Source organism: Drosophila melanogaster, chromosome 3R (genome assembly GCF_000001215.4).
Source record: "Drosophila melanogaster chromosome 3R".
Lineage (NCBI taxonomy): Eukaryota > Metazoa > Arthropoda > Insecta > Diptera > Drosophilidae > Drosophila > Drosophila melanogaster.
This window is the reverse complement of record NT_033777.3, coordinates 18,154,436-18,167,549: the sequence shown is the minus strand read 5'-3', so window position 1 is coordinate 18,167,549 and position 13,114 is coordinate 18,154,436. Positions and strand designations below refer to the sequence as shown.

The following is a 13,114-nucleotide window of genomic DNA, read 5'->3' as shown; positions in this document are numbered from 1 at the left end:
AAACCGAATGTTTACAAACTGTTATTTAATTGTTGATCTCACATTATTCTTTAATTTTGTAAAATAATAACTTCGAGTGGTTTTCGATAGCTTGTACATAATTTGTGCTAGCTGCATTAAAATATTAATAATTTTAAATAACATTTGGCAATTTACAAGAATCATATATATGTACTATATATTAATATAAGGAAATATTTTTGTAAATTATATATTAGCAAATATTGCGGCACTTGTTTTACAAACCAGGGCCGCTTGGCCTAATGACACTTGGTGGCAATACAGGTGGCAACGCCAAAGACAGATTGTTTATATCGCTCGACTTCTCGAGTTTGACTTTTAATTTTTTAATAAATTTTACGGCAATTGCTATGCAGATAACAATCAAGGTGCTGAAGGGCAAGGACTGCACCATCGAGGTAAGAATGAACCTTGCCAAAATCAAGTGAGGTCGCTAATATGGTAATATTTCACACAGGTGGCGCCGACATCGACGATTCTGGAGGTGAAACACCAGATCGAGGCGGAACTGCAGATATCGGCTACAAATCAAAAGCTACTGCTGTTGGGGCGACCGCTTAACAATGAACAGACAATTGCGTCATATCCCAACATCAAGGAGGGCACCAAACTCAATCTGGTGGTGATAAAGCCCTGTTTAAGGGACAGCATCCTGCGGGGATTCCGCAAGCACTATTCGGAGCCCCTAGCTGAGCGTATGACCAATGAGTTTATGGCCGACTTCGAGCGGAAAATCAACGAGCAGAGCCTGGACGACCTGGAGAGACTGGCGGACAGCATAGTCAACAGAGCGGCCACATAGCGCCATTGAAGACCCAATACCAACCACCACCACCCCCTCCAAAAATATGATGGAAGTCTATCCTTACAGCATAATATTTTTATTTCCCCCCTTTAAAAAAACAAACTAACTAAAAAATATGAGGTAGTAAAAATTAAGACTTGACTGAAAACACACGGCCCATATTCTTTTTTGCGACGGTCTGGCAACGCTCCACCGGCCAGTTGCAGTCTTTGGCTGTGTGCGTGCGTGCCTGTGTGTGTGAGAAGAAGAAAGAGAGGAGAAATGCGTGTGCTGTCGTGCAAATTTCTTGGCCGAGTTGTTAACTCCGCGCTGCCCCAACAAATCATTTCACTGCGATCCCTGTCCAAAACCAGTGCAGCTATGGTGAAAGTAAGTGCAGGTTGACCGGCAAACGCGGATTTCCGGCTGTGCGGCAGTCCGGATTCCATTACATAAGCCGGTGCCGAGCTGCATAAATATTGATTGCGGCGGCACCCAGAAATTACAGCGTTTCAAGGTTATCGCCTCCATCTTGCTGCCTCTTTTCTCTAAGTACGCCTGTCTGCCTCCCACTTTATTTCCAGGTAGGAGACTCCCTGCCATCGGTGGATCTGTTCGAGGACTCGCCAGCCAACAAAATCAACACCGGCGATCTCGTCAATGGCAAGAAGGTGATCATCTTCGGCGTTCCCGGCGCCTTCACTCCAGGCTGCTCAAAGGTGCGTAGGTAGCATAGTTGCAAAGTCATCTGCTTTGAGTTTCCGAATATTGTAGAAACTTCCAGCAGTATAGTGTAATTTATGCAGCTTATGTATTCCAACTGAATAATGCATTTCCCCACACCCACAGACCCACTTGCCCGGCTATGTGAGCTCCGCCGATGAGCTGAAGTCCAAGCAGGGCGTGGACGAGATTGTCTGCGTTTCGGTCAACGATCCCTTTGTGATGTCCGCCTGGGGCAAGGAGCACGGAGCCGCGGGCAAGGTGCGCCTCCTAGCTGATCCCGCCGGCGGTTTCACCAAGGCCCTGGATGTGACCATCGATCTGCCACCACTTGGCGGCGTGCGCTCAAAGCGCTACTCGCTGGTGGTGGAGAACGGCAAGGTGACCGAGCTGAATGTCGAGCCCGATGGCACCGGACTCAGCTGCTCGCTGGCCAACAACATTGGCAAGAAGTAAATGGAATCCAGTCAGCCCGAAAACACTAGAAACTCATACATGCTAATGCTAGGCCGCAATGATATCAATTACGTCTTCAAAAGAACTATGTAAAACGTACAATATATATGCGATTAGAGATGTTATGTCTAAGGGGTATGCTTTAATATCTAATTGGGGGGCTTATAGTCTTTACAGTCATTTTATCTAATAACTAGCGATTGTCCGTGTTGGGTGCAATCTTCTGTGACAACAGTTTGCCATAACCCCCGCGGCCGGCATCGTAATCCGTGCGGTATTCATCTCGCACCTGTCCGCCGGTTTTGCCGCGTCCATACTGCCTGCCCTCCACGAAGCCGGCGTCCCAGTCCACACGAATCAGACGGTCGTCCAAGCGAGTGCCATTCACAAATCTTTTGTGGGAGAAGAAAAGAGTGTTGAAGTTAGTTAAGAGATAATGATACCCCATCTGATTACTTCTACAAATGCCGGAAAAAAGGCGGCTTTTTCTAGCGTGGAGAGATGGATATGGCTCACCTCATGGCCGCCTCCGCCTCCGATCGGACATAGTACTCCACGAAGCAGAAGCCGCAGGGCGTCTTCTTATACTTGTCCAGGCCCATCACAATCACACGAACATCGCCGCAGCGGGAGAAGAGCTCGTGGATCTGCTCCTCGGTGGTGTAGAAGCTCAAGTTTCCCACGTAAAGTGTACACGAGTCGCGGAGCGATCGCTCTTGCTCGGAGCGCGAGCCCTGCAATTGGTTTATTGAGTCGGAGATCTGCTGTGGCGCCTTCGGATGTACTCACCTTGAAGTGCTGATCGCGATATGAGCTTAATTCCACAGATGCGAACATATTTTTCAGCTACAAACTATTGAAATATTTTCTCTGCTTTTATTTAGTGACGGCACTCTATTGACTGATACTTCGATAGCACTTTGAAATATGAATCGGTGAGCTAGTGCATAAAAAGTTTACTGGGTAGCAAAAATATATTATTTTAAAATTCGTTGTATACTTATATATCAATTTCTCTCATGGCCCTAACGGGAACTTATTCTTTAAGCTTAGAATAAAAATCATTGCAAATATTAACCATGTTAATATAATATAAACTAAGCTGTTACTTTAGGCGATAGTTCTGTACATTCGATACACACACTGTTTACGTTTGGGTATTTTCGGCACGCGTTAGTACATTTTCATATAACTGCTGTTTCACCCCGAAATTTTGTAGCTCGTTGTTATTGTTAATTTTATGGACTCCGCACACCGTACTTAATGAACGCCACACTCAATTCCGCGGGCGGCAAGCGTCAGCTGCGCTTTCGCGGCGACGTCACCGGCAGCCGAGTGGAGGAACTGCATCATCAGCAGCAGGAGGAGCAGAAGCAAAAGGCGCCGCTCGCCCAGGATGACGTTGCAGCGACGCCGACTGCGACGCCGGCAGCGGGCTCAGCGCAGCAGCGACTGCAGAGCGGTAAACACGGATTTACTGATTGGAAAAACATTCTTTTGAATTATTATTATTTAGTTCTTAGGATGACATTTACGTTAACTAATTTTAATTGGGTTTCGCGCTATTTCATAGCAACTTTACTTTTGATCATAACATACACATTTGCCTTAGATTTGATGCTATATTTAAAGTTCTAGAGAGATTTTTAATTAACTTAAATTCCAGATAAAGCTCTTAAAAACCTAATATATCATAATTTGCAATTTTTGAAGTTGTTTTAACTAAGGATAAGGATGTATAATCAATGATTTGTAATCAATCGTTATCTATTTTACTTAAATCATTAGAATCTATGCATATACTTTATATTTGATTCATACTTATCATTCATTTTTCTTTTATTTTTGCAGGAACCGCCGAAACCTGCACAAACACATTCTACGACTTCTTCAAAGTGGAGATGACACGCGGCTATATGCTGGAGCACGACGAGGAGCGCTATTCGGCGCGTAGGCAGAAGATCTACAGCTTCATGCGCATACCGCGGGATCTGGAGCGATTCATGGTGTACGGGATCATGCAGTGCGCCGACTCATTTCTCTACATTCACACTTTTCTGCCCGTCCGATTTGTGATGGCCGTTTGGGCCCTAGTTTCCAGGACGGTGGCAAGAATCTTTCGACTACGCAGCAGCGGACAAAGGCTGCTATCGCCGGCGGAGATCTGTGATCTGCTGAAGGGCGTCATCTGGATGACGGTGACGCTGATAATGCTCCTGGTGGACACGAATCGGGTGTACCACATCATCAAGTCACAGTCGATCATCAAGCTGTACATATTCTACAACATGCTGGAGGTGGGCGACCGGCTGTTGTCCGCTTTTGGTCAGGACACGATCGATGCTCTCTTCTGGACGGCGACAGAACCAAAGAATTCCAAGCGAGAGCACTTTGGAGTGCTTACGCACGTTCTCTTCACGCTAATCTATGTCTTCTTGCACAGCGGACTGATCATGTTTCAGGTGAGTAATGGTAGCTTTATAAACCACATTTTCTCTGTGATTATATTGGTTTGGTTTCTAAACTATTCCTTCAGGCCACCTGTTTGAATGTGGCGGTGAACTCCAACAACAAGGGCCTGCTGACCATCATGATATCGAATAATTTCGTGGAGCTCAAGGGATCCGTGTTCAAGAAGTTCGACAAAAACAACCTGTTCCAATTGACCTGCAGCGATGTACGAGAGCGATTCCATCTGTCTGTGCTTCTGTTCATTGTGGTCATCCAGACCATGAAGGAGTTTGACTGGAGCATCACCCAGTTCTGTGTAATGCTGCCCGACTGCTTTGCCGTGCTGTTCACGGAAATTCTGATCGATTGGGTGAAGCATGCGTTTATCACGCGATTCAATGAGCTGCCGGAGAGCATCTACAGGGAGTACACGACCAGCTTGGCCTACGATATGACCCAGACGCGGCAAAAGCACGCATTCTCAGATCATTCGGATTTGGTGGCCAGACGCATGGGCTTCATTCCATTTCCGCTGGCTGTGGTCCTGATAAAGGCCATCTATACAGCGGTCTCTTTCGAGAATCTAGCCGCCTGGCTGCTCTTCCTGCTGGCCTACTTGTTTGCCATGGGCTTGCGCATTTGCCTGACCATCTGTGCGCTGGGCAAGGCCTGCAAGCTAATGAAGGAACATCAGACCGAGCGCAACAGTTCTACACCGAGTAGCATGACCAATGTGCCGGTCATAGGCGCAGCTGCTCCTGTCTCAGCGGCTGCGACGGGCGGACAGAATCACAATAATAATAATAACAACAATAACAACAGCATTAGCATTGGCTCGAAGCCAGCCCAAGTGACCACACTGTTGACCCCGCCCAGTGCTGGCCATCTCGATGTGAGTAAGAATTTCTCGCGCACCTCAATCGCATCCACATCCACGCCAAAGAAGGCGGTCAGTGAGCAGGAGCTGGACGTGACCAACTCCCTGGAACTGGGCGCCACAGCTCTCTTCTCCAACAGCGATGTGGATTTGGACGATGTTTGCCTCAACGAGCAGGTGACCAACACCAATACCAGTTCAGCCGTCCAGGAGGTTTACCAGGAGCAGGACCTGGTGCGCAGCCAACCGGATTTGATGCTGCTCAACAATTCCGGCGACGGAGTGACAAGTGCCAAGGCTAAGAAGGCCACCCAGCGATTGCCCAAGCGAACGCACAAGCGTTCCGAATCGGAGCCGGGCATGCCCAGCATGGTGGAGAAGGGCGGAGCTGCTGGTATTGCGGGAGGCAACCAAACGACACAGCTGTAGCCATAAATCGATGCTAATTTATTATTATATTTGATTTTATCCTATACGTAGTTGCATTGTTTGATCTTTTAGGCGGCGCTTAGTTGCTCTTTTTCGTATAAGTATAAGTGGAGAACTGGATTTGAAAAATGTACTTTAGATCGTAGCCAAAATTATGTTCGCCCTGGAATATCGAACTGTGCCTCAATATCCTTAAGATGGTGTGTGGTACCATGGTATTTCTATGAACTTTATAAATTCGTTTATTGCGATGTCACATTTTGGCTGTTTCCGAGCCCTTGCAAAATAAAAACACTCAATAGCTTTTGTCCAAACTATTTGTTACCACTAGGTGGGGTGATCCATTTTATAAACTTATTTAGTTCACTATGGAATAATAGTAGAAAGTTAACTTTGCTATTGTACATAACATTCTATAAGAAATACAATATTAAACAGTTTCGATTATTTATTTATGACAAATAACTTATATTTTTTAATGGATTCAACTTTGGTATGTCAATGATATGTCCACGGATGACCATGTAACCAGGAGGACTTTTCGTGGTCAGACTGCTGGGAAATCTTGTAAATTGTGGATACAGGTGGCTTAAATACAGGCAAAGGACAAAAACTTGGCGATGTTATGTAAAAATATTACTCATACGACACGTTACCATCAGATTGTGTAATAAATACTTTTCAACTTGGCAAAAATCGAATCTAACTGAACGGAATTTAAAACATAAAATCTATGTGACGTACACAACAATTTCATTTATTTTACAAATACGCATCATTTAACCAATAACCTTTAACATTTTCAAGTTAGCAAGATTTGACTCCCAGCTGAATGAAAGCCAAGCTAAACTAAGTTTACCACAAATTCCTAGGGGCGAAAATTGCTTTCAGCTTAGCGCGAAATTGTTTTCTGGACGAGCTCCACCCAAAAATCTTTGGGATCAGAAGTTTGGAGCATCCCCACAATCCTCCCCCTGAGTTGGATTCATGAATGAAATGGTTTCCCACTTTGTTTGTGTTTGCACGCGTAGAAAAATCAACAAGCTGCAAATGGAGTGCTCACTCAGGCCCAAATCCGCGCCCAACATCCAGCTCTAACCTCCTGTCCCCCAACCATGACCACCTTCTGGGAACTTACACGCGCCATGGATATATATACATGTATATCTACGCCGCGGGGCGTATCAGTTTTATGAATGAAATTTTACGCTGACCTTGGAACAGCGCATTGTGGTTGCGTCAGTGGCCGGAAAAAATGGGGAAGTTTTCGCAGTGAAATTGGAGAGAGAACATTTTCCCCTTTGGAAAATTCGCACATTATGGTGCGCAAACTCACCGAAATGTGTCAACTTTTCTCCTCGCTGGCCGTTTTCATTCATGAAAAGTTCGGCCAACTTCATGAATGGTCTTTCCCTTTTTCGATTTCAAGGACACGACGCTCCTGCGGAATGGCGTCCTTATCGATTTTCCCTCTCGCATTTATGTACATTTTCACATTCGCTTATTGCGTGGGCGGAAAATATGTTTTTTCTTCTTGTTAAGCGTGATTTTTGAGCAGATTTATTGCTGTTTTGTTTGACTTCTGTTTAAAGTCGAGTATTTATGTGATTTTTTATTTAAATTGTAGCATTTAAGATTGAATTGGGTTTCCGTATGGAAAATTCAAGCTTTATAAGAGGGGAAGTACTTAAAAATGTTACTTAATAAGAGTGTGAAATTGATTTGTTTATACAAAAGCATGGCAGCAATAATCATATTATTAAAATAACCCCGAAAAGTAGGCCATAGTATTAGCTTCACCTGGCCAAACTTTTTGATCCACCGAAGTTTGTGAGTTTATAAAACTAATTCTAAACATTCAGACTTTCTAATCATATTGCATAGTTTATGAGAGGCATAAGGACATCCTTGGTCTGGTCTAGAAATAGCCTTGAATGTGTCCACATGTCATGTGGACCAGTTTTTTTTTATGAATGAAAAAAGCACCACACCCAGGAGCACCGGGGCAATGCTTCACCTTGCTCTTGACTGCCGCTTTGCCCCAAACATCATAGTACATATATCGATTGTTCGCTTTAACTTTGGACCTGCGCACTAGCAGATACAGATACTCGTACCAAGATACATAGATACTATAGATACGCGTACTTATGTAGATGTTTTGGCCCCAGCTGCTTATCACTGGCACATTGACGACAATGAGCTTTATATGATGCAGAGACCGAACTGTTGCTTCCCACTGACGTCATGGGAATGCTGATGATTAGGGTTTCTTGCACCGAATGTAACCAAAATCCAAAGGCTGCATAATCACCGAGAAAAGCGATGCGAAGTTTTGTTTATCATGTAATTTGTAGTTGTATAAATGAAGTTAATGATAAAATATCAGATATCTGTGACTCCACTGTGGGTAAAGTCCTGAAACCAGTCGAACTGCTCCAGCCAGCGTTGCATCACGCCGCCAAAGACGTACAGACGCACTGGAACGTAGTCGACCTCTTCGTTCACATCGTCGGAGGAATTGGATGACTCGCGTTCGTTATCCGAATCGTCATTCGACAGAAGGACATCCAACGCAATGAGGCAGTGCAGCAGATAGATAACACTGGACACCAATGAGGCTGTCGCCTGGTCCCGCAGGCTACCGAAGAACGGATGGAGCGGCTTCTCCGGATATAGTAAATCATCCGGGTTCCTTCCATCATACCATATATAGAAATCCGTCTCGGCATCGCCCAGTGCCATCAACGATATTACCGTATATAGAACAAATCCGATCAGAGGACGCACAACTTCCTCAACGATCGATGTGCGATGACCGGTGCAGAGATTTATGCTGGCAAAGAGCGTTACCACTGTGAATATGTAAAAGAAGGACATATAAAAGCTTTGGATTAGAACATCTTCCCATTTCATCGTTGTCAGATTGACGAAAACAAATGCTTTCAGTTGGTAGTACAAAACGAATAAGTTGGCCGTCGTCTCCACCATGTAGAAGAGAAAGAGCACCGGGCGCATTTGATACAAGTAGACCCTCATTTCTGCAGTCGCTTCGAACGCTTGACAAAACTAACTACAATAAGTCTGTGCGACAGGTGTACTATGTTTGAAGTGAAACGCTTTAATTCCAGCTCAAAAATTAAAAAAAAAAAAAAATAACAGAATATGTAGAGCCAGGAACTAAGCTCAAGTCAATTTGGTCAAAAAGATTTGGCTAAAACTACATAAGCGGCCCAAACGAATGGTCAAAACGAACTGACTAAGATGAAAGACCAAAACGAAATAACCAAAGCAAGACAAAAACGAAATGATATAACGAAATTAATGGCCAAAACCGAATGACCAATACGAAATGGACAAAATGCCATAACCTAAAGCAAATGGTCAAAAATGGTCAAATGATCAAACGGAAGGAGCAAAGCGAGGTAGTTTCGAAAGAGCTTCATTCTACTAATTTACAATTTAATTCAGATTCTTGAAAATATGTTCATTTATAAGAGTCAAAACAGTTAAAACAAATAAGAAATGTATAGGCCATAGGTCTGCTACAATTTGTTAATGGTTTACATTCTGCCCAAAGGGTTTCCACAAAATGCACTTTGTACCCGGAATGTACATATGTATGTACATACATATATGTAGTTCCCATTAGCGAACTCGAAAGACACGCTTTTGTTGTAGCCTCGGTTTCTTTCTCGGATGGAAAGTGCTGCTTTGGGCTCGGCTCATCTCGTCTGATCATAAAAAACCACTTCACTGCGGCGGTTGGTGCTTCTGTTGCTTCGTTTGCTTCTGTTGGCCGGACGGACTGCGTCTGGAAACAGTAGCAACATTTGCCTGCCAGTTTGATGCTGTTGACTGCTGTTGACGGCGATTACGTTGATGACGCGCAGACCGCAACGAATTTACGCGCAATTCTCCACCGTGCTCCAAACTTCAAGCTCCAAGCTTCAGATTCGGCTCCAGCTCCAGCTTCATCTGAAGTGGCTACGGGGTGGGGGTAAGCATTTAAATAAATGTTTGTACACACGAGCCGCTCATGAAACGCCAAAAAGTTAGTACACTTGTACAGGAACAATTGAATTTTGGATGTAATATTTAATTATGTACTTTGGTCAAATAGATTGGTGTAATCATAGGACCTAAGCTAACTTTTGATTTTTAACTTATGCAAGTTCAAATACTGGTTGCACTTTTATACATACTTTCCTTTCATATTAATCAATGGCTATAAATGCAATGCTACATTCGTTTTTTTATATATATATTTGAGTTCAATGACCTTTAGGAAATTGAGATAAGTTGGCAGTACCCTGCGAATGCTCCGACGATGCGAATCGATAAAAAGTAATAAGTAATAAGTAATCGATATCCTTAGCGCCGTGTATTCCCAAGTTTCCGCGCAATTGTGTTATTTATTTATTTTTTAGTTTAAATCGCGTGATTTTGTGTCGAATATTTTTCCGAGGGTGTAGCTTAATCCGTGTGTTGGGCAAAAAACTACAAGAACGGCCAGAAAAATCACAAAGCCCTGTCTGCTATTGTTGTTGTAGCCACTGTATTGCCTGTTGCAAGCACATGTGTGTGTGTGTGTTTGTGCAAAGTAAAAGGGTTAATTCATTTAACCATTTCGACTGCGTCATCTCTTTGTGGCTTCTTAACATAAAAAAGGCTGAATGCTGCTGCAATTTTGACAAGCGAACGCACCGCATTTTAGCGACTTTAAGTGCAACAACAAAAGAGGGCAGCTGCTCCTTACGTACATAAATACATATATGTATGTACATATGTATGTATGTACCTGTGTACACATTTTATCTTTATTTTTTTCCCGCTTGAGATTCCAGGGATCGCACAGTAGTCACTTGCGACTTTTTCAAGTTGAACTTAAGCACGCGAGCCCTGCCCAAAACAAAAAAAAAACTAGCAAATTTATTTATTTATCCGATTTTGTAAGATCAGCAGAAGGATCTTCTGTCTCGTTTTTGTCGCGGCCGCCATATTGAAGTTTGCGCGTGTGCGTGCGTCCGTGTGTGTCCAACTAGACTGCAAAGTCCAATTGGAAAATCTAATTGGTAATGTTTAGAAATCCAAATATTTGTATTTGCATCAAGGTAATTATATTTAATATTGATTTAATATGTATACACAGTAAACGTCGGGATGTTTTTAATTATTAACAAAAAATATATATATTTTGGAGTTTTACTTGACATTTGAAGATTTCTTGTCGGTGATTTGTGATTAATAATTATATGCTCTTAATTTTGAGGAATAAAAATAGATCGGGGATTCTAAACCCTCTTTTCTTCCGACTGATAATGACGAAGTGCACTTTAATTTTGATCATCATTGTGGGTCGCTTTTCGCCCCACAATTAAGTGTTCCCAACTGTTACGTAATCGTTGGCGCAGCACTGCAAATTGCTGGCGTTACGCCCATCCCAGGGGGCATGGCCGCTATGCGCTGCTCCACATGCCACATACAGTCGGCTAAATGCAAGTGCATAAATAACAATTACAGCTGCAACTGCAGCAACAGCAGCGCAAATAGCAATAATAGGCAGCTCGGCCGCTCAGGTGTCAATTGGGGGCCGCGCTGACCGCCGGCCATTTTGCAAAAGCGCATTCTGCTGATCGCCACATGCATATGTATGTAATATATATATATCGGCAAATATCGGCATATAATGCCCGTTGATTATTATGTTTACACTATATGCAAGATTGGTACGCTCGGCAAGATTGCCGGTCGCGGTAATGATCCCGAACCGTTCCGATCTCAATGCAAATCAACGGCAATTAATAATTCATCGCCCGCTGGGCCTCCTCCATCCACCATCCGAATCCGATGGCAATTATGCGCCAACAACGCCGGCGGGGGCTGCACACAGCTAACCCGGTGGAGAGGCCATCACAATGAGCTGGAAAAGCGCACATGCCGGCCAGCAAGAGGGCGGTTCGCAAAACTCGCACATTACGGTCGGTAATTTTGGGGGGAAAATCTCTTAGGTTTCCAGTCGATTACGGGCCACTTTATTAGAGCAGTTTTCCAGTGTTTCTTCGGCAATTACTTGCTAGAAAGAGCCTATTAAAATAGCACATTTATTAGCTAGTCTAGTCGGAGTTTGGTTTTACCAACTAAAAATGCAGACTCAGTAGTAAAATTGTTTCAACTCAATCACATTGTTTAGGCTTTTGACTTCTGATATAATTAGTTTTAATGATTGAATACTACACGATCCACCCTCGCGTATCTAACTAAATCTTTGGCTATATTCAATAAAATAAATTTAATATGCAAAACAGCCGGACAAGAGCATAGCAGCAGCACTACAAACTGCTCCAGTGCCCGCCTGTCGTCCAATATCAGCAAATTTGCAATAAAATATTTGTCTGGCCGTCGCTTTCGATGGAGCGAAGTTGGGGTTTCAGTTGGCCAAGTCGGTTGGTTGGTTGGTAGGTAGGCCAACAGTGGGTCGTCGAGTGGTCGCCGCCCGGCTACTGCAAATTATTTATTTGCACCTTTCGCCGCCATCGTCGGACAGAACCCCCCCGCCCCCCTGCTCCCTCCTGCTCCAGCAATCCTCCTCCGATCGTCAGCACTATTCTCTTTCTCCAGCGAACTGCATTTCCATTTGCTTATCAAATCGCTGGCAATCGGCGGAGTGAGAAATGCAGGGCAAATATAAATATTAGTCGGCTGGCGACGGGTGCCATGTGCACTGAAAGAAAATCACATGAATATCCTTGAGGTATATATCTCAAAAGCTGTCGAAAAGTATGCAGCAATAAACTGAAGGCGTTTTCTTCATCACTGTGTCTATAAGTGGGTTTTAGAACTTTTACCAAATTATTTCTAAGTAGCCGACTAACAAATGCTCTTTTAATATCAATTTTTCTTTTTTTATTATAAATTTTTGCCTTGTGTGGCAGAACTTGGACTGGCGTATGAAATTAGGCGCTGCCAATTCGCCGCCAGCCATTTCGACCTGTCCGATGAATGAAAAGTGTGAAAACGAATTAGTGGACTAGCTTTCAGGGATCTGGAAACTGGCTCAGCTCCTCGCTGACTGGGGGAATGGAAGGAATGCGGGTCCAAGGGCAGACAGAGGTCACACAAAAGTTATTAGAGTCTATGCATTCGTGATTTTTATGTCAGCCAGAAAGGAGAAATCGAATATGTGGCACAAACAATCACTGTGCTAAACAATCAGTGAAATATGTTTTGTAGATTGCTATTAATATATTTAATTGACATCATACATATGATTTGTACATCAGCTTAGTTTTAATTCCCATTTGAAACAACTCGAAATAGCTATGCAACAAGCTGCTCTTACTCATAAATGATACAATTCCAGTTTGAAAATG

General features: G+C 43.5%; 5 protein-coding genes, 1 long non-coding RNA gene and 1 other non-coding gene across 10 annotated transcripts; 4 read left to right on the top strand and 3 right to left on the bottom strand.

The window, feature by feature from the left end:
• Positions 1-276: 276 nt before the first annotated feature.
• Positions 277-2,108, top strand: Prx5 (Peroxiredoxin 5). 2 transcript variants are annotated; one of them, NM_142422.5, is made up of 4 exons: positions 277-419; positions 479-1,195; positions 1,390-1,524; positions 1,655-2,108. In NM_142422.5, the coding sequence occupies exons 2-4, from the start codon at positions 1,088-1,090 to the stop codon at positions 1,982-1,984; spliced, it is 573 nt and encodes a 190-aa protein (NP_650679.3). In that variant the 5' UTR covers positions 277-419; positions 479-1,087; the 3' UTR covers positions 1,985-2,108. The 2 variants fall into 2 exon arrangements, with proteins under 2 accessions (NP_650679.3, NP_001027191.1); NM_001032020.3 differs by lacking the exon at positions 277-419 and having other exon boundaries at positions 1,052-1,195.
• CG7215 (uncharacterized protein) lies at positions 277-2,108 on the top strand. 2 transcript variants are annotated; one of them, NM_142423.4, is made up of 4 exons: positions 277-419; positions 479-1,195; positions 1,390-1,524; positions 1,655-2,108. In NM_142423.4, the coding sequence occupies exons 1-2, from the start codon at positions 372-374 to the stop codon at positions 821-823; spliced, it is 393 nt and encodes a 130-aa protein (NP_650680.1). In that variant the 5' UTR covers positions 277-371; the 3' UTR covers positions 824-1,195; positions 1,390-1,524; positions 1,655-2,108. The 2 variants fall into 2 exon arrangements, with proteins under 2 accessions (NP_650680.1, NP_001163644.1); NM_001170173.2 differs by lacking the exons at positions 1,390-1,524; positions 1,655-2,108 and having other exon boundaries at positions 479-970.
• A 2-nt stretch (positions 2,109-2,110) lies between these two features.
• Positions 2,111-2,889, bottom strand: Cbp20 (cap binding protein 20). Its single transcript, NM_079672.3, has 3 exons — positions 2,774-2,889; positions 2,501-2,718; positions 2,111-2,376 (listed from the first exon to the last, which is right to left on the bottom strand). The coding sequence occupies exons 1-3, from the start codon at positions 2,819-2,821 to the stop codon at positions 2,178-2,180; spliced, it is 465 nt and encodes a 154-aa protein (NP_524396.1). The 5' UTR covers positions 2,822-2,889; the 3' UTR covers positions 2,111-2,177.
• Positions 2,890-3,152: 263 nt separating this feature from the next.
• On the top strand, positions 3,153-6,158 carry CG7218 (uncharacterized protein). 2 transcript variants are annotated; one of them, NM_001300456.1, is made up of 3 exons: positions 3,153-3,446; positions 3,836-4,446; positions 4,521-6,158. In NM_001300456.1, exons 1-3 carry the CDS (start codon positions 3,248-3,250, stop codon positions 5,739-5,741), a joined length of 2,031 nt encoding a protein of 676 aa, NP_001287385.1. In that variant the 5' UTR covers positions 3,153-3,247; the 3' UTR covers positions 5,742-6,158. The 2 variants fall into 2 exon arrangements, with proteins under 2 accessions (NP_001287385.1, NP_650678.1); NM_142421.4 differs by having other exon boundaries at positions 4,521-5,784.
• A 1,467-nt stretch (positions 6,159-7,625) lies between these two features.
• On the top strand, positions 7,626-9,205 carry asRNA:CR45104 (antisense RNA:CR45104). Its single transcript, NR_125203.1, has one exon.
• Positions 8,079-8,849, bottom strand: CG14315 (uncharacterized protein). Its single transcript, NM_142420.2, has one exon. The coding sequence runs from the start codon at positions 8,778-8,780 to the stop codon at positions 8,127-8,129; it is 654 nt and encodes a 217-aa protein (NP_650677.1). The 5' UTR covers positions 8,781-8,849; the 3' UTR covers positions 8,079-8,126.
• A 47-nt stretch (positions 9,206-9,252) lies between the features above and the next one.
• lncRNA:CR45103 (long non-coding RNA:CR45103) lies at positions 9,253-9,857 on the bottom strand. Its single transcript, NR_125202.1, has one exon. It is a non-coding gene; the product is annotated as a long non-coding RNA:CR45103 (long non-coding RNA).
• Positions 9,858-13,114: the final 3,257 nt, after the last annotated feature.

Excerpts from the sequence above, each read along its gene's own strand:
- Cbp20 (NM_079672.3), bottom strand. The coding sequence starts at position 2,821 with ATGTTCGCATCTGTGGAATTAAGCTCATATCGCGATCAGCACTTCAAG. Across the intron at positions 2,719-2,773 it reads ATCGCGATCAGCACTTCAAG|GGCTCGCGCTCCGAGCAAGA; the intron begins GTGAGTACATCC and ends AACCAATTGCAG. Across the intron at positions 2,377-2,500 it reads GAGGCGGAGGCGGCCATGAG|ATTTGTGAATGGCACTCGCT; the intron begins GTGAGCCATATC and ends CTCCCACAAAAG.
- CG7218 (NM_001300456.1), top strand. The coding sequence starts at position 3,248 with ATGAACGCCACACTCAATTCCGCGGGCGGCAAGCGTCAGCTGCGCTTT. Across the intron at positions 3,447-3,835 it reads GCAGCAGCGACTGCAGAGCG|GAACCGCCGAAACCTGCACA; the intron begins GTAAACACGGAT and ends TTATTTTTGCAG. Across the intron at positions 4,447-4,520 it reads GCGGACTGATCATGTTTCAG|GCCACCTGTTTGAATGTGGC; the intron begins GTGAGTAATGGT and ends CTATTCCTTCAG.
- CG14315 (NM_142420.2), bottom strand. The coding sequence starts at position 8,780 with ATGAGGGTCTACTTGTATCAAATGCGCCCGGTGCTCTTTCTCTTCTAC.